Below are 22,929 nucleotides of genomic sequence, written 5' to 3' on the forward strand. Positions count from 1 at the left end.
TTAGCTGATGTGGTTAAGTGGAAAACAGTAAGATACATCATAAATGTTACATGCATTACTGGTTATGTTGTTGTACTGACATTCCGTGTATACTTTACTTCTTCCCATACTGCTTCTAAACAAAAATGTATTTCACCCTCTAGGAGGAAGGAAATGCAGAATAAAAGCAACACAGAAAGGTAAACCAGGGCTGCAGTGTTTTTGTCAGTGGTGAAATATGTCGTTGCCAGCGCATTGTCTGGTGCTGAATAGTGGGTGATGCTCCGTCTGCTAAGAACATTGGTGGTTCAGATGTTCTTGCAGATGTCCTGCAAGATTATGGATGTGTGCTGAACCTTCAGTGCCCTGTGGTGCCCTAGTCATGCTCTCAAGCAAGGACACCCAACGTGCACCTGCTAGCAAGCAGCGACATGTTCGGAGGGTGGCATCTGCTAACTCAGCTCCTCGTCTTCACCAAGGAAAACAGTCCTTCTAAAGGAAATACCTACTTAGGTAAACCATGGAGAAAAGCCGGTGCCTTTGAAGGCTTCCACAGGCAGATCCTCTTTAGGAAGAACCTAGAAGAACTTAGACATGGCAGCCTTGCAAACAGAATTCTACTCTGCTGATCCCTGGGCTGCTGCCATTGAGGGAGGCATCAGGAGGCTGAGGCTGCTCCCACAGCTGAGCCACTTCCACATTTCTGGGTGCCTGGGGACATTTGTATCTCTTTCTGGACACTGTGCCCATGTCACTGATGGCCCGTATACCACCAGCTCTCCTCTCTGTGGTGTAGACTCATCTCTCCATCTTTGGTCACCAGTGGGGTATGTGGGGTTTAACCATGTCCTGGCAGAGACCTTTGGCAGAGCAAACAGCTCCTGTTCCACCACATTTCTTTCTCCTCCTGGATATAGCCTGATTCTCCACTTTCCCATTCAGTGCTCCCACTGGGCTATGTCCCTTGATGTCCACCTCATCCTGTGGGGAGGGGGCCAGTGCTAGGATCCTTCAGCTTTTCAACTCACATGTATAAATGCTGGATTTTAGCTCACAGGTCCAAGTCTGTCCCAAATGTGATGACAAAAACCTCATTAACTTAAAAGGGTATTAGACTGGTCCTAATGGGAAACTCTATTCTCATAAGGATTAAATGTCTGTGGGCTTTCTTGTAAAGTTAGCCATGGAGTTGCAGTCCTGGTGACCTGGATATTAGGGCATAGGTGAACTCCTGTTACTCACCTAGCCTGTGATTTTACTGTTTGTCAGTGAAGGGTCTGTCCACTTGTCATCTGATTGTGCAAATTCACCTTCCATGTGAGCTGGGATTTAAGTTTCGCTGTTTTTCAGGGTCTGACTATGTGCAGAGGGAGTTGTAGTCTTTTTTTTTTTTTTTTTTCCACGGGAACTTCCTTTCTTGAAACACCACCCCTTGGCAGTGGACCTGCTGACACCTCAGAGCAAGACACAGATAAAAAGGGCAGCCTGCCTTCCTTCTCCACACTCAGAAGTAAGTGGCAGAGGCTACTCAGGAGCTTGGGAGCTGCTGGCATCGCAAGCATCTCAGATAGAAACTCTGACAAGAACCATGTTCAGCAATACTGGTGAGTTTTTAATGTTTAATATGGTATGTCAGGTGTGAAGTTTGGCAAGTTCCTGCAGGGAGGATGATGGCTCCAGAGGGTCTTACCCCTCTCACTGCCTTGGGTGACACCTTGAGGAAAGAAGTTTTGGTGCCAGCACTGCTCACAGGGGATCAGTTTGCTCTGGCTGTTCAAATTCTGCTTTTGACAGATTGGTAAACTAACTGCAAGACACAGCTCATTTTTCATCACTGTTCTTCAACCTGTAGACATGTGGTTCTGTCAGTGATAATTGGAAGGGAATGCAGCTCTTTTAAACTTGTCCCACATCAATATTAAAATAATTTCTTTCTCCCAGGCTATGTTATCATGTAGATTATTGCTCTTTAGTGATGGCTGATAACATCTGATGGAAGTTTCAAAATAAGGAGGAGTTTTTTGGGGTTTGAGCTCTCTCCCATGGCTGTCTAGCCTGCCCTGTTGTCACCTAGAAAGGTGCCTGGGTCAATCCTGCAGCAGCTGCTGAACGAGCACCACTGCCCAGCCCAGTCCAGCTCCAGAATGCCCAAAACCCCTGGAGTTTGGGATGTAGCTGAGCAGATGCACGTGTGGACTGGGTGGTGCCTGCAGGAGGGGAGGGGTCTTTTGATACTGATCTGAGTCCCTCAATTTCAAACCTTTGTACTCTGAGTGTGGATGAGCTGAAATTTTCCAGGAATCTTGGACAGCAGCATCATCGGGATGTGATCTCACATCTCTGGGATGTGCATGAGTGCTTGCCTGGAGGCTGGGCAAAAGTTATCCAGATTAGGTTCTCTCTTGAAAAACTTCAGTTCCCATCCCAATTCTCTTCTGTCCTTCTGAGCAGCCCTTGTTCCCCCTGAAGCCAGATATACTATAAATACCCTGTTCTATATAGATTTTTTAAACCCCATCACCTCCTCATCATGAGGGAAAAAAGCCCCACATATTTACCAGTGCCAAGGCCTCAAATGCCGTCTTTGATTACCCTTCTCTAGAAGCTCTAAACATCTCTCCAGCAGGCAGCAATGCAATGGGACTTGTGGGTTAGCATAGGAAGGGGCTCTATATTGGATAAATCATGGAACTAGGAGACAAAATACTGCCTTGCATTTTTTTTTTCTATTAAAAAAGGAGAAGGAATCTGACAGCATTTGAGCTTTTGGGTTTGCTTCTAGCCTGGCACAGGAGTGAGCACAGACAGGACTGCCTCTCACAGCCTAAGCCTCTGTCCTGTGAGTGGGCACGTTCCAGGTATACTCAGCTCTTCTGTAAATCATTAATTTCCATGTTGGCAAACCAAGGTTCCTGCAGGCAGGTGTGGGGGGGGCTCAGCTCTGTGCCCAAGGCAGGAAGGCAAAGCAGCAGGTGAGGGTTGCCCACAGAAGACGAGCTGTGGCCAAGCCCCCTGGGATGTGGTGATGGGTGCGCCACTGGCTCACTCTGAAGCATTCCTTGGCACAGGACACTGTGCCAGTCAGATCACAGGGTATCACAGGTGTGTTTGCACAAACAAATGCAGCACAATTGACCAGCACTGCTGAGTGGAGACAGGTCTTTGGCACAGTGCTCAGCACGGTCAGGCCATATTCCAGGGCAGCTGTTGTCAGTAAATCTTCCCTGTGCATCCTGTCAACAGAAGTTGACAGCACTGGTAATGTCCAGAAATGGGATGGACATGTAGTCCTTAAGTTAAGAAGTGCTGGAAGGATGGATTTCCTAGGCCCTTTCCCACAGCTATTCTATGCTTTTAACTCTCACATCCCTTTGCAACCTTCTCCCACGACCATGGCTTTCTGTTATCGTCTCAGCCCAGCACCAGGCTTTTCCATAAAGAACAAGGTTGAGCATCTGTAGTCTTTGGAGATTTCTTAATGCTGAGGAAGATGCACTTCCTCTTTGTCCTCAGGAGGGTTAAGCAGCTAACTCCAGCTGAATTTTTTTTACATAAATGCATACACACCCCATTGCGCAAAACATCAACCCAAGGCTGGCAACTGGCATGCAGCAAGCAAACAAAAAGCACTCGAAGATTAAGTTGGTTAACAAAAGATACTCGTGAATTTCATGTAATCAAGATAAATATGTTTTATATATTTACTAAGAAGAAATACTCAGAGGTAGTAGTCTGGTGGGAATCCATGGGTGTTTACTCAAGGCTGCAGTTGCTGCTCAGCACAGGTTGCAGTAGGAAGTGTGCCGCTGATTTCAGCCTGCCCTGGGACTAGCCCTGCTTGTGGCATCTCTCATGCCATACCAGCTACCAGCAGAGTCCAGTCTCCTCAGTATTAGAGATGGCTCTTGTTGATACTCAAATTAACATGGTTGCCAGGTACCATGCAAATCTGTCAAGACATTTGGTGAATTAATCTCTTCAGCCATTATGCTTTTGACTTGCTAATTTCAAAGTTACCGTAAGCCGTTTTTGCCTCTCCCATGTCTTCATCTGAATCACTCATGAGAATAGTGCTTATGAGGTATTGTTACTCCCTACTGTTCACACAGAGTTCATCCTTTGAGCATATTTAATGGGCAAGACAGAAAGACAAGACAGAAAACGCTCCCACAGTACAGCCACATTCCAGCATGCTCTGGATTTTCCTGTCACAACTGGGCAGCCTGCCAAAGCCTGGTGCAGTGACCCCCAAATCCCCATCATCATTCAAAGCAGAGGACTTTCTTTTTGCTCAAGTGTCTCACTGGGCTGTGCCTCTTAGAGCTCCACTCCTATGCCACAGCCCTGATCCACGAGCCACTGGGCACAGAGATGCTGAGGTTTTTCCTGGCCCTGCTCCCATCCAGAGCTGCAGGAGACGAGCCTGTCATTTTAATACTTTGTCTTAAAAATTAGCTGCTGTGTTGGGAATGAATGGGAGCAAGGCACTTGCAAGGGATTCTTGCTGGGGAGTAAATCTGTGCTGAAGCCAAATGGGAAAAGCAGCAGTTGTTATGAAGGGGGGCAGTGCTCTGTGGTGAGTGTTCTACAGCAATCCATCCAGAGCAGGGACAAGCTCCTGCCTTGCCCTCTGACTATCCGACCCTGAGCTGCTGCAGCATTATTTTGCCTCCTCCTCCATCCATGTCTGCCAAGGGAGTCTGAGGTTTGCCTCTGAGTATTTTTAATTTTGTTTTTAATTTTATTTTATTTTATATTGTTTTATTCTAGACAACTTGTTACTCTAGATATTTTGATGTCTCACAGGGCTGCATTAACAAGAAGAAAACTGTCTTTACTGAGAAAATTACCATCAATCTCTTCTTTTTTCCTTTCTCCTTTTCTCCTGATGTCTTTCCAGAGATGAGTCTGACGGTCACTGGGATTGACTTTCTGAAGAGCCAGAACACCCAGCAGCACCACACGGAGGGGTACAACATCAAGAACCTGGTGGTGCGGCGCGGGCAGCCCTTCCTCGTGCAGCTCAGCCTCAGCAGGGAGCTGCGGCCTGCCGACAAGCTGTCCCTGCGCTTTGGCATTAGTAAGCAGCAGTCCCTCCGCGGCACCAGGCAAAGCCAGAGAGCCCCAGGAGCACCCAGCTGCCCCTTCCTGGCACTGCACAGGCATTGCAGACCTGTACAACCCTCACACATATTGTCTTGGGTTTGTTTCTAGGTGAAAATCCAATGAAAAACAGGGGGAGCCTGCTGTCACTGAAGCCGGAGCGAGAGGATTTCAATGGGTGGAAAATCTCTTTTGTTAAGAAGAATGGCAAAGAGGTAGAGCCCGTGGGCAAGGAGCCCAATGTCCAGCACCAAGCCCATCAGAAGCTACAGAGCAAAGCATCCTCATGCCCCTGTCCCACTTTCCCTTAGTCCTATGGTTTGAGATGGACAGCAGCCTTGTCCTGCTTGGTTCACTGCTCCCTCCATGCACACGCTTTGCCCTATCCCACTGCCTTCCCCTTTTACCTGCAGGGACCTCCATGGCCCCCAGCCTTGCCACTCATGCCAGATCTGTGGCACCATGTTCGTGCCGTGCCTGTGGCCATGGTGGGATGTCCCTCATGCCATCTGTCCTTGTTGTCTCCTCAGTGCCTGCTGTCTGTCACCAGCTCACCAAATGCCCCTGTGGGAAAATACAACCTGCATGTGAAGACTGAAACTAACACTTACAAGCCTGACAATGGTACCATCTACCTTTTGTTCAATCCTTGGTGTGAAGGTGAGTGGTCCTGCACTTGGGAGTGATAATTACTGCTACCAGGGATTGTCTCAGATGAAATTTTGCCTCATATTTTCCTTATTTTCTTACATACATTGTTTTTTCCTCATAAAACACTGTAAGCAGCATCCTCGTGGAACCACTGGGAAGCTGGGCAATAGCAATGAGACAGCTTCTCATTGGATATTCTCCAGTGGCAGGACATAGAGGGACATCTATCTGTCCTGTCTGTTTGGACCTCTGCATCATCCCTCTCTGTTTTCCTGAGCCAGCCAAAAATTAACTGAGAGAACTGAGCTGGCTTTAGATCCGAAAAAAAAACCAAAAAAAAAAAAAAAAACCAAAAAAAAAAAAAAAAACCAAAAAAAAAACCCCGAATAAAAAAACTGTGTGGTTGCTAGACATCAGTTCCCCAGTTCTCTCTGCTGTCTACTAGTACTCTACAGTGTTCAGAAATAAAATTTTTGCAATAATTACAGAGTGGTCACATAGCAATGGACCTACAGGGGGAAATTAAAGATTAGTTTTATAGGAAATTCTTTAATGATAGGAGCAAAAAAAATGGGAATGCTTCATGGTCATCTATTGGTGTGAATGTTGCAGATCCTTGATAGTCCCAGTTTAGCTTTCCACAGAATATTTCATAGAGAATGTGCAAACTACCTGATGTCTGAGAGTTTGGGGTTTTTTCTCCAGATGATGTTGTCTACATGGCCAATGAGGCAGACAAGAAGGAATATGTGCTCAACGACACTGGCTACATCTATGTTGGGTCTGCGTACAGCATCTACGACAGACCCTGGAATTTTGGGCAGGTAAAGCACAGCTGTCTTGCCAGCCCTATTACCCTTCATCCCTTTGGCATGAAGGCCATGAGTAGCTCAAAGTCTTGGAATGACCCTGCCAGATTTACTGGGAGGGCTCACCTTCTCAAAGTAATCTTCGTGCCTACATATGTTCCCCACCCACAGGTTGAGAACAGGGTTTGGTGGCACATTTATGGTCAGATCATGTGAGCCCCTGGTAAAGGATGTGGAAACTGAAGACAGGGTATTTCTGACTGAAAAAATTCCCATAAGGGAATGCTCACATGCAGTTGGAGGTGTTGATAATCAGCTAATGAGGCATGGAGAGGGCTGATAGGGAAAAAAAATCTCACCTCTTGCATCATAGTTGAGAATAAAAAGGGTAAAATTACTGGCAGAGGTTATCACCTTTTAAGTGGTGCCTTCATTGACAGCTGTGTGCAGGACGCAATCAGCCACTCTCTCAGGGCGGGTGTTCCTGCAAACTGCCTCTGAGATAACTCCAGAGGAGCAGAATGTCAAACTGACTTGGGCTTAAGATAAGGGGTGGATGCCAGAGCAGGTTTGCACCCTGTAGAAAGCACACAGGCACCCAAGCAGAGTATCCTGCACTCTATCCAGACAGAAATCCCGACCAAAAAATGTTCAGATCTGGGGTTTTTTTTCTGTTTGTTTTGTTTTGCTTTATAAGTCTACAATTTTTGCAGGATACCTGCAGAATGTACAGCCAAGGTGTTCACACTGTTGTCTTCACAAAAGGCACAAAAGGTGCCAAAGGGCATCATCTCTAGGGCTGTGCCTACCCTAATATTCATTCTGCTGTTAAGCAGTGAGAATTTATATTGATATTCTGATAAACTTCATTGGATCAGATGTTTGACATCTTTCTGAACCGGACCTCAGGGAGCTTTATCAACAATCACTAATTAGGAATCTTTCCTGTAATAATTAGCATTTACGTACCTTTCTTTTTTCCAAGGTTCATTTTGTACCTATGTCAATAGAGTACTTATCAGCAGACTTCTCAAATTTTCATTACTCTTGTGAGTAATTTGCAGAGTTGCAGGGAGATGACGTTGGTGACTTTTGTGCACAGGAGTAAAGATTGCTGGGTCGGGTTCCAACTGTGTTTGCAAGACACTCAAGACAGGCTTTTGTCTTCCAAGGCTGAGTTTCATTTTAGCCCTTCTGAGAGAACAGCTTTGGGAGGCCCCATAGCCTTGGAAATTCAGTATCATAAAGGAAGTTTAGAAGTTAGAGCTAGTCATACATTTTCCTCCAAGTACGTTTTACAGTGACAAGCAAATTCTGTTTTAGACAGACATATAAAAATATCTCTGTTTTCTCCCCAAAACAGTTTGAGGAATTCATCTTGGATGCCTGCATGTATCTGCTGGACAAAAGCAAGCTCAGCCTGAATGATAGAAGGCATCCTGCAAATGTGTCCAGAGCCATGTCTGCTTTGGTAAGCCTCTCTCAGTGAAGTGCTTTACCCCACCATATCTTCCCTCCTCCTTACCTGCTCTTCTTTCCCTGGGACCAGGAACACCATTTCAGGACGCATCTGAAATAGATTCCTTTAGGAAACCGCAAGCAAAGAGACAGAGGCATTTTTGGGTGGAGGGAAGAGCCAAACAAAAATACAGCATGTTCCCATCTCCAAAGCTTGCAGCTGACTCTGTGGTTGTCCTTCCTCATCAGTTTTGTTGGTGGGGCCAGCACAAGGGTTGTGTTTTGGGCAGGTAACTGCTCACTGTGGTGGCACCCTTTTGGAGCCCTATGATTTAAGACACAAGATGCAGAGTTGATTTTTACTGCCCTGAACAGAGGTGCTACCTCCCTTTATGTATCCAGGCAGAGGTTTTCTAACCAGGGGAGCCCCCAGCTAGCACCAGCAGCCTTGATGGGTCCCACAAGGCTGTGGAGCAGCTGGGAAGCCACGGGGGGGGCAGAGACTCTGAAGTTTAAGCCTTACTCAGCCTCATCCCTTTATTTTTCTCCTTTGCGTGTGTGTGTGGCCGCAGGTTAATGCCAATGATGACAACGGAGTTGTGATGGGAAACTGGTCAGGGACTTACATCAATGGAACATCCCCTATGGATTGGATTGGGAGTGTCACCATTTTGCAGAAGTACTACAAAACCAAGAAGCCGGTCCGTTATGGCCAGTGCTGGGTCTTTGCAGGAGTCCTCAACACAGGTGAAAAGTGACTCCCCTTCTCTGACTTCCCAATTACTGTGCTAGTAAGCCAAATTACTATGCCTCTGAGCAACAGAGGTGGCAGGGTCTGTAAGGAGATGCTGAGGGAGCCAGGACTGCTCAGCCAGAAGAGGAGGCTTTGGGGGTCTGATCCTTGTGTGTAAATCCCTGACAGGAAGGAGTGGGCCACAGACAGGCTCTTCTCAAGGATGCTCAGTGACAAGACCAGAGGTGATAGGCACAGCCTGAAACATGGGAGGTTCTGTCTGAACCTGGGAAAACAGCTTTTTTCACTGTGAGGGTGACCAAACGCTGGAACAGGACCAGGAATCTACATCCTTGGAGATGTTCAAGAGCCATCTGGACACAGTCCTGAGCACCTGCTCTAGAGGACCCTGGGTGGGCAGAGGGATCAGATGAGAGGATGCCCACTGGTCTGAGGGATTGTGTCACCTTGTATTTTGTCTGTCTGTGCTGCAGTCATGCGTTGCCTGGGAGTGCCATCCCGCTGCGTGAGCACATTTGATGCGGCCCATGACACGGAGGAGAACCTGAGAGTTGACATTTACCTGAACGAAAAAGGAGAAAAGCTGAACTCGTTGTCCTTGGACTCTGTCTGGTACTGCCAAATGGGGCTAACACTTCCTACACCCTGTGCTGCCTACACAGTGCCCCAAGCCCAGCCTCAGCAATTCCTCTGAGAATTTCACTATTGCCTAGGGTTTGTTGCCCAGGGGGGAAAGAGAGAAAGAGAGGGAGAAAGCCAGCGGTTTCACAGGGGTTATCCACAAATACCCATTAAATCTGCCCTTACTAAAGGATTAAGGGAGGAGATCATGACTCTTCAGGCTGTAACAACTCACTCTTTTTCTTTCCAACCCAAATGCACGCAGGAACTTCCACGTGTGGAATGATGTCTGGATGAAGAGAACAGACCTGCCAAATGGGTTTGATGGCTGGCAGGCAATTGATTCAACCCCTCAGGAGCAAAGTCAAGGTAGGAGCCTAGAAAGGCTCTTCTGCAATTTTTGAGGAAGGTGGGGACATTTTGTGTGAAAAACATGCTTCCCAGTCAGCAAACCAGGTACTCCCCATGCATGACTTCATGCACTGGGGCAGTGACACTCTAAAGCAACAGGTCTCACTCCTGCCACTTCAGTCCAGAATGGAAGGAATAGCATTTCTTGGCAGGCAGAAAACCAACCTTGTGGGAGTATGAGTGTTGTTTCAGGGGTAGAGCACATCTAAGTCATTGGGGTCATGAGTCTGTTAATTGGTAGATGAGAGGAGTGGCCACCAAAATTGGTAACTACACTCCCTGCACAGGTTCAGGGAATTTGAGGGTAGAATAAAACCAAAAGGTTAATCTTCAGGAAAGTGCAGAAAGTGGAATATTGCCTAGAGATCAAACACAGGTATCTGGACACAGCTGACTTCATAGCCTGATAATTAAATTGGCTAAGGAAGAAACTTCCTAAGACAATTTTGAAGCATTAGAAAGCAGGTTTTCATTATTGCAGCATGCTGGACACCTAGAGTATATCTCCTCTAATTGGGTGTATCATGGAACTTTACAACAAGGTATTTATTCCATCATGATCGTACATATCCATTAGAGTGTACTGCCGGGCTAATATAGAAACATCACTTCTAGAACTAATTTTCATGCATCTGCCTCTTACTGGGAGGCCTTCTATGGTTCTGGAGGGTCATCCAAAGGGGTCCCTGGTAGCCATACTCACTAAGTACCCCCAGAGTTACAGGTGACCTTGCCTTGAACTTCTCTTAGAGCACGTGCTGTTTTTTCTTGTCACATAACATTACCACAAAAGGCCCTATATTCCTCATTATCTGTTTATCCACTGGTTCCAGCTATGTTTAGCATCCTGTATGGCTACTTTTACATTCTTTTATCTGCTTCTTTGAAACACATTGCCCTTGTTTGTACAAGGCATCATTATGTCCCATTCCTTTTATCAAAACCAAGCTGTGGCTTTCTAATGCTAAAACTATCTGAGGGGAAATATGCAAAAGCTCCTATCAGAACTTGGTCATCTATAAAACATTCCCAATCAGCTGTGGGATAAATGAGAGATTTTGGAGTTTATTCCTGAGTTGGAGGACTGTCTACTGCTAAGTGTTAACTGCCGTGGCCACAGATTCCTGCTTGAGTGTGTCTGGAGCAAAAACTGGAGTCGCTGCTGGTGTTTGGTAAATCAGCTATCATGGAATGCTCTTTCCAGGTCGTTTCCAGTGTGGCCCATGCCCAGTGAAGGCTGTCCGGGAAGGAGACGTGTACTTGCCCTACGACAGCAAGTTTGTGTACGCGGAAGTGAACGCTGACAGAGTCTACTGGGTCGTCAAGAAGGTGAACGGCAAGGACAAGTTCTTCAAGGTTGGCATAGAGACCCAAGCCATCGGCAAGAACATCAGCACAAAAGCTGTGGGGCAGAACAGGCGGGTAGACATCACCCAGGAGTACAAGTACCCCGAAGGTAACAGCCCCCATCCTCTAAGGTAGTGTCAAAGAGGAGACTGTTAACCGAAAGGTTGGTGGTTCGAGCCCACCCAAGGACGCCAGGTGTCCCAGTCTGGGGTTTCTCCTTTGCCCCGAGATCACCCCAGAGGGACACAAAGGTGGTTCAAACCCTGGTTTTCCCCAAAGCCGCCGAAGAGAGACTGCCGGAGACAGTTTTCTCTTTTCCCAAGGATTGTTTATTTTTTGTTATCTCTGGGACTTTTTGCCTGGCCAGCAGTGGTCTGCTCAGCCTGGCATCCATGGTGGAATCTCTCTGATGAAGGCGGGGCTTATCTTATATAGTTAGTAGTACGTATTACATGTTTACAAAATTTTACCAATACAATACAATTTTATTAAATGGTCCAGCCCTGACCCCATCCAATCCAAGAGTGCCAACGTGTCACCCAACATGGATAACATGGAGAAGAAGGAGGAAAAGGTGTCCACCCCCCAAATTCTCCATCTTGGCCACATGTCCCTTATCATAAACATTCAAGAAAACCTATTTATCTATGTTCTAACATTCTGATTTACACTCTACTCATCATTATTTTCTGTGTCTCTTCTCTCAATGTGGGCAGATTCTCCCAAGGAGCCAAATCCAGCCCCTGCAGCTCCTGGGCAGCACTCAGGGGTCTCTGAGGGGTCTGCCAGGGGGGTTTTTGCACCCCCAAAGGAGTCAGGGAAAAACCCTGGACTCCCACACCATCATGCAGGTCACCCCATAGCATGTGTTGTTTCCAGGAGAAAACTGCAGGAGTAGCTGCAGTGGCAAACTCCGTGTAAGGCCTGGAGACCCTCGGGAGGCAGCCCTGCTCCCGGGCATCCTCATGCCCGCAGTGACACCTATAGGCTGCTCTTAGGGACACGAGCAAGCTTGCAGGCAGTGAAAGAAATGGGCTGAGTGATGAACTTAGTCATCATACTGACCTTTGCTTTATTTTTTCATTCTTCTCCATTTCGTCTTTCCATTCCCCAAACCATATTGACCAAAAAAAAATAAATAAATCCCACATTTCCTCCCCACAGTTTTTAAAATCCAGCTGTGTTGTCCTAGACTGTTAAACCCTTCTCAGTGAGCAGGGCAAAAATATCAGGCTATCAGGCAATCTAAATATTTAAGAGTATCCATTCTCTAAATTGACTCTTCCAGAACATTCTTCCAGTACAGAATGTTACAGCTAGATTTGTAGCATAAACCAAGAAGTTATTCTGAGCAGAGGCTGGAGGTGGCCTGACATCCTCTCTGCTTATCAGCAAAAGCATAAGTAGAGAGAAGATAGCTCTGGGTAAGGAGATTGAGATACAGATGACACTCTTATTTTTCTTCATCCAGGCACCAAAGAGGAAAGGATGTCTATGCAAAGAGCTTACAGCTTCCTACGCCCTTCAGGATTGATGCCTCGTTCAGGCTATGCTTCGACTATACAGGCACTGGGTGGGAACATCCAGCCTTTGATCATGAAGGAGCCAGTCACCAAGACTGGGCTCCACCTTGAGATAAACAATACAGAAGCTTTGCATCCTGGCAATCCCCTTGAAATGGCCATCACAGTGAAGATCTCTGCTCCTGGGAACTGGACCGTTGACCTTACTGGCTCCTGCCAGCTGCAGTACTATACTGGAAAAGTTCAGGCCAATCTTGGAACTATCAAGGAGACCATCAATATTGAAGGCCCATCTGGTAAGCACAGGAAGCTTGCTGTGTTCCGTAGACTAATTTACTGTGGCACTCTGGGGTTTGTACTGGCTTCAATATAGACAAGTGTATGGCTCTGTACTTTGTGAAGAGCAGAAATTGTCTGCCTAGAACCTTCCTCCCTTGTAACTGCATTTGGAAGTCTCAGTTACAGACTGGGATCCCTCTGTAGCAGGGACCAAAATATGAAGGCCCTGCTGCAGCTTCAAGGAGGTAGTTAGAAATACATCAGTGAGGGCAGACAGAGGTTTTCATGGCATGAGTGAGATGTGCTGAAGCAACTCCCCCCTGTCCTCACTGTCTAAACATCAAAGATGCCACCACAGGCTTTGCATGCATCCATGTGGACCAGATCCCTCACAGGATTTAGATGGCTGGAAATTTCAGCCTTTTTTGTTCTTGTGTTTGCCGCTCTAATTTGAGTGGTGGTGATAATGGCGAGAGTTATTTTCTCAGTTCTTTGCCCAAGCAAATTCCCAGTTTGCAATTACCTACCTGGCTGATCCCTGGAGCTTCTTGCTGCTCTGCTTTGCACATCTTTGAAAAACCTGGGTTGCATTTTTGATTCCAAGCAATGCAACTGAAATTTGCTAAACAGGAGACTAATGAGTGATAAATAATTAACAACCCCTGCTGACTCCAAGCGTGAATGACTCACAAAAAAAAAAAATCTTTGCTTCTGATGAGTGCTGAGTGTTTTCACTCATATAGTGTTGCTGTCAAAATGCAGCATGGCAGGACACACAAAAGTAGCCCCATATATATATGCATGCATATATACACTTAGGGAAAAGGACAGGCATTTTTGGTTTTATTCCCAGAAGCCAGGAAGCTTTGCAGCTAAAGCAATACTCAAGCACCAGCACAGCTGACTTTGTAGCATTTCTGAGCTGCTGGAAGGTTGTCTAGGCAATTAGAGATAAAATCTGAACTGAAAGGAAAGGTAGCAATTTCATAGCAGGCAGAGAAACCCTCGGGGGTGCAGGCTTACATTTACTCAACTTCCTGCTCCTCTGCCTGTTCCTGAGTGCCTGGGCAGCCAGGGATCAGGGCTGCAGAGGTGCTGCATGTGAGCCCAAGCCAATGCTTGTCTGAGCAGGGAGATGTGGGACTCAGCCACGCTTCCCATGGCCTGCATGTGCCATGTACCACCCACCCAGCCAGGACTTCCCCCTGCAGGGACTAGGCCTGAAGGGAAAGCAGGATGGGCTCAGCAAGTATGGCTCATGCCACACCTGGGACACCAGCCAGCAATTCCTGGGCATGTGATGAAGCATCAAGTTGTGTTTTCGTTCTTGCAGAGATGCAGATCCCCATGAAAATAGCACCTGATGCATACATGAAGACACTGTCCTCTGTGGAAGATGAAGTGCTCATCCTTGTCACTGCCATTGCCGAGGTCAAGGAAACAAACGACAAACTCACTAAGGAGACCTCAATGAGATTTCAGTATCCCCCCATCACTATCCAGGTGAGGCAGCTACCAGCTGGGCTCCTGGGGGACAAGGGTTAAAGCTCTGCTCACTGCAGCACCATGGTGGTGTTAGCATTCCCAGGGGGATCTCCCAAACAGCTGCCTCCTGGGATGTTCAGTTCTTGGCATCTTATTTGGATATTCAACATTCATTTGAATGTTGAAAGCAGCCATGAAATGGAAGTTTTATTATTGCCCCATCTAAAAGGGAAAGGCAGGAGCTGCTGGAGAGAAGGGGATGGGAGAAGACCAATCTCCAAGCCCACAGCTCTCCCTCCTGAAGGAAAAATGTGTTGAGAAACCAGCTGGGAAAACACAGAGCTTCGGGAGGGTGGAAAGGATATAAAGGGGTTGTCCCTACCCCACGCTGGTGGTGAGCAAACCTGCAGCAACTCTGGAATCTTTATTACCCCTCTAATCACCAGTCTTTGGTTTGTTTCTCTCTTTCCTCTTCTGCCAGATGCCAGAAACAGCCGAACTGTACAATGACTTCACCTGTGCATTCGTCTTCAAGAACAAGCTGAATGTGATCCTGGAAAACTGCAAGCTTCTGGTGGAGGGCTTGGGCATACTTAAGATGACAACATTTGAGCTGGGGTAAGGAGATGAGCCAATGAAATGACCATGGCAGGACCCTGCTCTGTTTATTATTTTTTGAATATCCTTGAAGAAGCGGTTGTGAATTTGGAGTGAGAGGGACCCTTACCAGGTGTGTTTGAAACTGCACCACATTTGGCCAGAAAGATCCACACGGCAGTTGACAGGCTCAGGGCAGACGGGCATGACAGGGGCTCCCTCCATGCTCCTGCTGTGCTGCCCAATAAGTGTGAACACAGCTGCTTTCTTCAGAGCTGAATTTGGTGTTTCAGCAATATAGGGAAATCTGGGGAAGGTCCCCAGGATCACTGGGACTACCAGGAATTGCCACCATGCCAGGTCCCATTTGCTGCACACTGGTCATGAGGAAAGGGAAACACACACCGTAAACACATGCAGTGACTCTTTCTTTAAGTGAAATCATTCAAAAGGGGCAAATAACCCTAATTTGTGCTGTAACTATTTTGGTTTTCCCTTTGTCCGTAGGGATATAATGCCTGGCAGGATTGCGAAGTCTGAAGTAATATGCACTCCGACAAGACTAGGAGACAAGAAAATCGTAGCCAAGCTGATCTCAAACCAGATCAAAGGGATCTCTACAGAGAAGGCCATCACCATCACCGAGTAGGATTGGTGCCTTGTCTGCCTGCAAATGTTGGCCTTGCTAAATGTATTATATCATTTGGCACTTCTTCCCTTCTCGATTGCTGCACAGTACTTTTTAAAGTAAAGAGCAAAAATGCCATAAAGCTAAGTGAATTAAACTGGCCTAAGGGCACAGTTGCATTGATTGCAGTAAATTGTGTTCAATAAAGATTGTGAAAAATGACAGTGTGATTTGGTTTGATGATACTTTCACATTGGGATGGCTCAGAATCCACAAGGGGATGTTCCCATCTCAGACCAGGGATTGGAACTTGTGTTGGTACCAGCTTCAGACAGAGATGGGTGTGAGCCTGGGAAGGGTCAGCAGCGCTGTGGTCCTACATGGAAGGACACACAGAGGGACCTTATTACACCAAGGGCTGCTGTGCAGCTCAAGGAATGATACAAGCAAATCCCTCCTGGGTAATTCCTTCTTCCTCCCAGCTCATCATCTGGGGAATGTACCAGCATGTGCCTGTCCTTGTCTTTAGAACTCAGAAAGAGCAAACCCAGCACAGTCTCCCCAAGCACCATTTTTCATAGATCTTCCCATCCCACTTCTTTTGGGAATTTTCAGGCATTTTTAGAAGAGATGCCTTCTCCAGCAGCATTCATTACTAGTGCTTCCCTAGAAATGGACAACCTCTATTCTTCCCCTTCCACCCTGAATACTGCTGGACTACAGGAAGAACCTCAATGGTAGTGCACATCAGCACTCTTCCAGCCACAGTCACACTGGAGAAGACAACAGCTGTGCACAGCTGGAGCCCACCACTGCACTGCACATCCCAGCAACTCCTGAGCCCACCTTTAGCAAGGGATTTCTTTGTGCCACAGCGTGGCAGGCAGCAGATTTACACTGGGCTCGCCAGCAGTTCCACAAGTAAAGAGGAAATCAGGTCACACAGTAGTATAGGGGATAGTTTATCTGTTTATTTAAAAGTCGAATGTTCAAGTATTAAAGCAGTAGAGCGGAAAAAAAGGAATGGTGACTACATCTGGTTATGTGCCAGCCCATAAAAAAGGAAGAGGGGGAAAAAAAGAAAGGACATAAAAAGGCAAAAAAGTTTTAACCACTCTCTTGTATTTCAAAGACTTGGGGAAATCCCAGACGAACACGCAGGTGGCTGCCAGGCCACAGAAGGGGGTCAAAGCTGCCCCAACCCCTGCTGCCCACGCCCACAGTGTTGTGTCGCTCCACAGCAGCACAGGGTCCCTGAAATGCCACCTCCTGTGGTGCCACTGCAGGGAGTGGGAGCTCCTCTCCACAGGCAGAGCAGGTGCAGGTCCATGTATATCACATCCCAAGAGTGGGGAGGAGTGGGTGGTGCTTGGCAGATGAAGTATTACTTCTTTAGAAAGTACAAAAGTGACCAAAGGCACGAAAGGAGTTCCAAACAGCAAAAAATGTATTTTTTCCAGTGATGTAAATTCCCTATTTGCATAAAAAACCTGCTGTAGAAGACACCAGGTGAGAAGTACGAGAACACTTTCCATATATACCACAACTCTGTCCATCACATATTAACACCTCATGTCAGAGCAGTTGATGGGATCTTCAGAGGACCATGTCTCACTGAGCAGTGCAGGGGGAGCATCCTCCCCATCCCCCTAAATTTAGGGCATTAAAAGCAGGCTCTCCAGGATGCCTTTCTTAGGATCTGGTGAGCTAACCAGGACCATAGCAGCATGGTCTGAATGTGAAGGCATGCTCTAACAAAGGGCAAGAAGTATGTAGAGGGAAAGGAAGGTAAAGTGAGCTTAGTTCCAATTCCATGAAAATCATGTTTAGTCTTAAGCTAATCATTAAGTCAATCATTAAAGAAGGAGGTTTATACAAAAGCTGTGGATAAACCAGATTTTTCCAACTTGAGAAGACTTGTGATTTCTGACAGTTGACACATTACAATGAGACAGAAAGGAGATACACCAGGGGGTACTGGGCCTTTGGAAGGGGACAACAGAGACTGACAGCCAAGAAATACTAGATCTGATTCGCTGGGCATAGGAAGTCACCCTGCCACATCTTGAGGGCACCACAGCTGGAGCTGGCTGTCCATGATCTGTGTAAGGCCCAGAGACACATCACTGTCTCATTCAGACAGTAAATGAAGGAGAGGAGATGACTGTTCTGGCTCTTACCCTCCTCTTCACACTGCTTTTCTGTTTCTCCTACTAAAAAAAAACAAACCCAGAAATGCCAGCACCTGAGGAACAACAGGAGAGATTGAAAACAGAAGCAAATGATAATTGTTCTCATGATGAAATGAACCAAGTTTGAGAGTGGAGGAGAAATTAGGCTGCCTCCACCCATGCCCACCCAAAGCCTCAGAGTAGTGACCCTGTCCTGAGAAGCATCCCTGGAATGTAATGCATGAGGATCTCTCCCAAGCTGACAATCCCTCTCCTCCTACTTCAAGGTGATTTTTAGCCATGGATTAGTTCCTCCTTGTAGCACCATTCCCACTGCAGACACAGCACCAGAGACAGGGGTGTTAACTGGATGCAGAGGTAGAGCAGCAAGCCAAAATTAGAAAACATGAGCTAAAAAGGGCTCTTCCTCTTTGAACAACCCCATTGTCCCTACAGACCCGTGAATGTCCCTGATGTCCCTTTCCTGTGGGATGCTGACAGAGATGAACATAGGTTAGTGCAGAAGGAGACCTTCTTCCCTCAACATCCTGCTGCACAGGGCAAAGACATTCAAGTTCTCATGTCTAAATGACATGACAGGATATCTCATTTTCCCTCAAATGTGGGGTGTTACCCTTTATCCCAAAGGTTAAAAATACACAATTCCTAAAGATGTTCTCTAGATCTACTCTTCACTAAAAAAGAGAAGAGACATCTAGAGAGAACAGGAGATGGGACAAGTATGCAGAAACACCTCCTGGATTTTGGTGAAGCTGTGCTCCTTACAGTCAAGGCATTCTATTTGTTCCCAGTACATTTGCCAGAAAAAGGGACTGCTGTGGCAGAGGACAAGTCTAGTAGAGAATCTCATCCCTCCACAGCAGCCCTGAATGTCGCACAATTAATCCACACAAAGATGCTTTCTGAGACATTAAGAATAAACAGAAAAAAAAAAGTCTTGCACAAATTCCATTTGATATTACTCCTATAAATAATAAAATTTTCATACAGGTCTTTCACAATACTATGCTTTCATCCCAAAAACTCCTTTCTCTTCCTTTTGAGAGGATGCAGTTATCTTTGGTTCAAGTTACAGGGAAGGGGGACATAAAAGCAAGCATGTGAGGAGAAACCATTAGAATATTTCTAGTCTCCTGCAAATTTAATGACAATTAATCTGAGGGATATGACAGAAGAAGGAAAAAAGAACACAAACGAAGAACAGTCTGAATTAAAAGTTGCCTGACATCTGGAGGATGCCAAGTGTTTGCAGTGCATCTGAATCCAGCAGCTGGCAGCAACACCTCTGCAGGACTTTGCTGCAACTACTGCCTCCTGCAGTGATGCCCTCTTCAAGTGGCAGGTGTTCCTTCTACAGGTTCACCAGCATTCCCCAGGGGCTGGCTGCAAAATTAGTGTAAGGAAACCCAGCACAATGGCATGTACTAGTAGGACAGTATTAAATACCAGTAAGATTAGGAGGCACTCTTCATTCTCTACCAACTCTAGCTACCAAGAAAAGAAGAGAAACATCTAAATTAGACCAGTCAAATGGAGAGAGGTAGTACCTCCATCACAGGGTGCCCACATTGCCCTCTCTTTCACTGCAAAACTAGTCCTGGTACCTGGCATAGAGCTCAGCCAGGGAGCTCCCACTCCACACATCTCACATGCAAATGAACCACAGCCCTGGGGAAAAGCTTCCCCACCAGCAGGAGTAGCTCCACATCCCAGCCAACACTTGCTGCACTGGCCATGGGTGAATGCTCCCACCAGCCTGGCACCATCACAAGCCCATCACCACCTCTGACAAGCACCACCAGTCCTGGGTGGTCTCACAAGCACAGAGAGTAAAAATTAACCCCTGGAGATATTTCAGAGCTCAAAGGAATCACACCTAGGGTGGGCTTATCCATCTGCTGCACCCACAGCCCTGTACCCCACCTCTGCTAAGATCAGTGCACCAGCAAAATTCATAATCCAGAAGCAGCACCTATGGGATGGGATGGGCTAAAATCCAGAAAATCTTCAGAGCTGGCTAATCTTGCCATCATACATTTAGTCCTCCAAAAGGCTGTAAGAACAAACGATTAACCAAACTCTCTAGAATGGCACATTTCTGGGAAATGGAGCCAATCTATCTGACAATTATAAACTGTCCCTAAAGGCCATGTAAGAAAATATCAGTAAAGTAGTTGACACAGGTCTGAAAAGGAGCTTATGAACCCCATCACTTATGAACCTCTCTCTGAAGATTTGCCTTGCTTCTGATAGTGGTGTAGTGTCTGTCCTAGACCAAAATTCCTGAATTTTTTAATGCACCAGAAAGTATGTTTTGAAATAACCCTTAAATCTCCAATACAATAATTATTTAAAAAAAAACCAAAACCAACAAAACACCTGAAAGCTTCTTCTGGAAGGACACTTTGCTTATTCATGCAACATTTGGATGGCAACATCTTGAGCCAGAAACTGCTCAATTTCTTCTTGGGTCATTATTTCAGACACAGGAGATGCTGCCACCACTTCAGTAGGCGCTGGGCTCTCGCAGCTCAGGTCTGAAAAAGGGTTGAACCAACCCAGGGAGAAGGCACCTCCAAACGCCAGCTTCATTCCTTCCCAGCCATTGGTCTTCTCCCAGGTTGGCTTCTGGTTTTTAAGTCTCTCAATACCCTGCAAGAAGAAAAGGGTTCATGGTCATCTCACACTTACAGCAGATATTTGGGCACCAAGCACTGTAGCACATGCAGAACTGCCTACCTATAGCCAGCTTGATGCTATTCCAGTTTGAGTTAACAATGAAGACAGACACTCTGCATTATTGAGAGTTCCATCTCCAAATTTTACAGCAAAACCCTCACACAAGTTCAAACTCATGGACGCTCTGAATCTTGCTGATGTACTTTGGCATTAGTTGCTATTCATTTTTAGGGTACAGAGATGGCTTCTGAAAAGCCAGGATTTTGGGAAACACAGACCTCTTCTCACATAGTGTTTTGAATCCTTCCAAGGAATGACAAAATACAGCTAAAACTTAAAACTGAGTTTCACCTTGTTTGAGCATTTTTTGCAATAGCTCAGACACAGCCAAAATACTGCACCTTTTTCCAGAGATCAGGAATTTACCACTGCCACACCTCAGCCAGTCACTAGAAGTTCACACTGTGCCAGTTAAGAGCAAATATTTAAGAACACAACTTCCATTTACCAAATTGTCAAAGACAAATCACAATGCAAGATAATCTGCTGGGAGGTGTGAAAATCTGTACAGGTTAAAGCAGAGGCTTCAGAATGGGGCCAGAGCCTTGGTCAGTCAATATGCTGATTCATTCTCCAAGAACGTCACTTTTAGCAAAGTAAACATTTCAATTGTATTTAAAGAACAGATCCATTCAATTTGGGCAGCAATATTTTTTTTCCTGGTAGTCTTCTCCATGTAGAAATAGGGAACTAAAATTTATTTTTCTTAATTATTTTTTAAGGCTACCACTGTGTGAAATAGGGCACAATTCTTATGCCCATCTTCTGTATTATGTAAGAGAGAAGTCAGAGCTGCAGCTGTGTATGATCCACAAGTGACCACACAGAAAGCCTGTTCTTAGAGAAGCAAGAATATTGGATTCAGGTTTTGAGAAACTCAAGGAAAGGAACAAAAAAATTGTGCAAATTGGGTTAAAACTGTAAGAAAGAACAATTTTAGAAGAGCTAGACGAACAGTACACTTGCCACGTTTTAATTCTACAATTTTTCTTGACAACACACAAAACATTCAAAGCTTTGCAGGGAGGGAAAAGGAACACATGCAGCAGCTCAGCAGCACCACAGCTGCACTTGCTGTCAGCCTCACAAATAACACCAGAGCAGCAGCTCAGTTTGCAGTAACACTGAGTCAGCATGAGCAGACCCAGGAGAAAACACACCATAAACCGAAGCACTGCGTGCAAAGCTTTTGTGAACTTCACTTCTTCAATCACGCCCCGTTTCTCCTGCTGACAGAAGAGAAACCCAGCAGTAAATGTGCTGAAAGGAATGACACAATACTAAATCAGAATTCCTGAGGCATGGAATTTGGGAAAAATTCAAACCCTAAAGGACTTGGAATGCTAAGCACACGCTTATGGCACCTCACCCTGCTCCCAAGCTTGCAAATGTACCATTTCAAGTGCTCCAGGGAAAATCCCTTGCAGCCTCTGGTCCACACTTGGTGTGAACAGCCAGGGCCCAACCTTACCTCCTGCTGGGCAAGCTGGAGAGAAGCAGAGTTTGTGCACAGCAGACCCTTGGCAAATTGTTCTAGCACTACCACAAGCTTTTCCTCCAGTACCCAATGGCTGTGCAACCAGGAGGTAGAGGCTTTGGCAGCTCAAAGCAGGGGACCACCTTTGGTTGTGCACTCTTCCTTCGCAAACTGCAGAGGTTTCCTGTGTGTTAGTAACAAACTGGTTGGAGCACAGCTGGAGCACTTACTGTGTGAGTATCTAGAGAGAAGGGAAACAAGTAGCACAGAGCAAGAGAAGAGACAGACATCAGGCATTTAAACCCTTCCTTGAGAGAACAAACTTCAACCCTGGCCTCAGCATTTGTGTAATCAATTTCAATCCCTGTTGCCACCTAGACTGGGAATACAAATATGGAACATTTCCAGGCATCAACCCCTCATTCCCTCCCCCCAAAAAACACTGCCCACCTGCTCCTATCAGCATCTGCTAACCAAGGCAATGAGCAAGGTCAGGCTGAGGTAGTGCTAATGCCAATTAGGGAGCAGTTCATCAGAACAGCCAGAGGCATACTTTTCTCTCTCCCAACCTGACCTCACTAATCCCTTCACAGAATGTATTCAAAATAAACAGAAGTTCTGTAATTGCATTTTGATCTAATTTCGGCCACGGCCACACAGTCAGTAGGGCATGAGGTTATGTATTAAAAAGAATCTAAGGGTGATAGAAGGAATGCACAGCTGTTGAAGACGTTTCATTACTGTTTAATGAAACTTTTTAAAAATAAATGTACTTACATAAATCTCTCACCATTATTTAGGAAAGTGAGAGTTTTGTGTGCTGAATTAAACCAACACCTGTTTCTCTTTCCCATCATGCACTTAATTAAAAAAAAC

General features: G+C 46.1%; 2 protein-coding genes and 1 long non-coding RNA gene across 6 annotated transcripts in view; 2 read left to right on the forward strand and 1 right to left on the reverse strand.

The window, feature by feature from the left end:
• The first annotated feature begins 1,423 nt into the window (after positions 1-1,423).
• On the forward strand, positions 1,424-15,867 carry TGM4 (transglutaminase 4). Its single transcript, XM_079302638.1, has 14 exons — positions 1,424-1,583; positions 4,880-5,059; positions 5,194-5,297; positions 5,613-5,742; positions 6,439-6,557; positions 7,906-8,013; positions 8,573-8,747; positions 9,228-9,366; positions 9,641-9,744; positions 10,991-11,242; positions 12,605-12,952; positions 14,269-14,438; positions 14,902-15,038; positions 15,525-15,867. Exons 1-14 carry the CDS (start codon positions 1,568-1,570, stop codon positions 15,664-15,666), a joined length of 2,124 nt encoding a protein of 707 aa, XP_079158764.1. The 5' UTR covers positions 1,424-1,567; the 3' UTR covers positions 15,667-15,867.
• A 735-nt stretch (positions 15,868-16,602) lies between these two features.
• Positions 16,603-20,151, forward strand: LOC306800500. Its single transcript, XR_013773842.1, has 2 exons — positions 16,603-19,362; positions 19,666-20,151. It is a non-coding gene; the product is annotated as an uncharacterized lncRNA (long non-coding RNA).
• The window catches only part of ZDHHC3 (zDHHC palmitoyltransferase 3), a 31,149-nt gene continuing 28,052 nt past the window's right edge, over positions 19,833-22,929 (reverse strand). For all 4 annotated transcript variants that reach the window (XM_079302669.1, XM_079302670.1, XM_079302672.1 and 1 more), the window contains exon 7: positions 19,833-20,489. In XM_079302669.1, coding sequence (XP_079158795.1) covers positions 20,247-20,489 — 243 coding nt within the window. In that variant the 3' untranslated portion in view covers positions 19,833-20,246. The remainder of the gene's footprint in view (positions 20,490-22,929) is intronic.

Source organism: Erithacus rubecula (genome assembly GCF_903797595.1).
Source record: "Erithacus rubecula genome assembly, chromosome: 3".
Lineage (NCBI taxonomy): Eukaryota > Metazoa > Chordata > Aves > Passeriformes > Muscicapidae > Erithacus > Erithacus rubecula.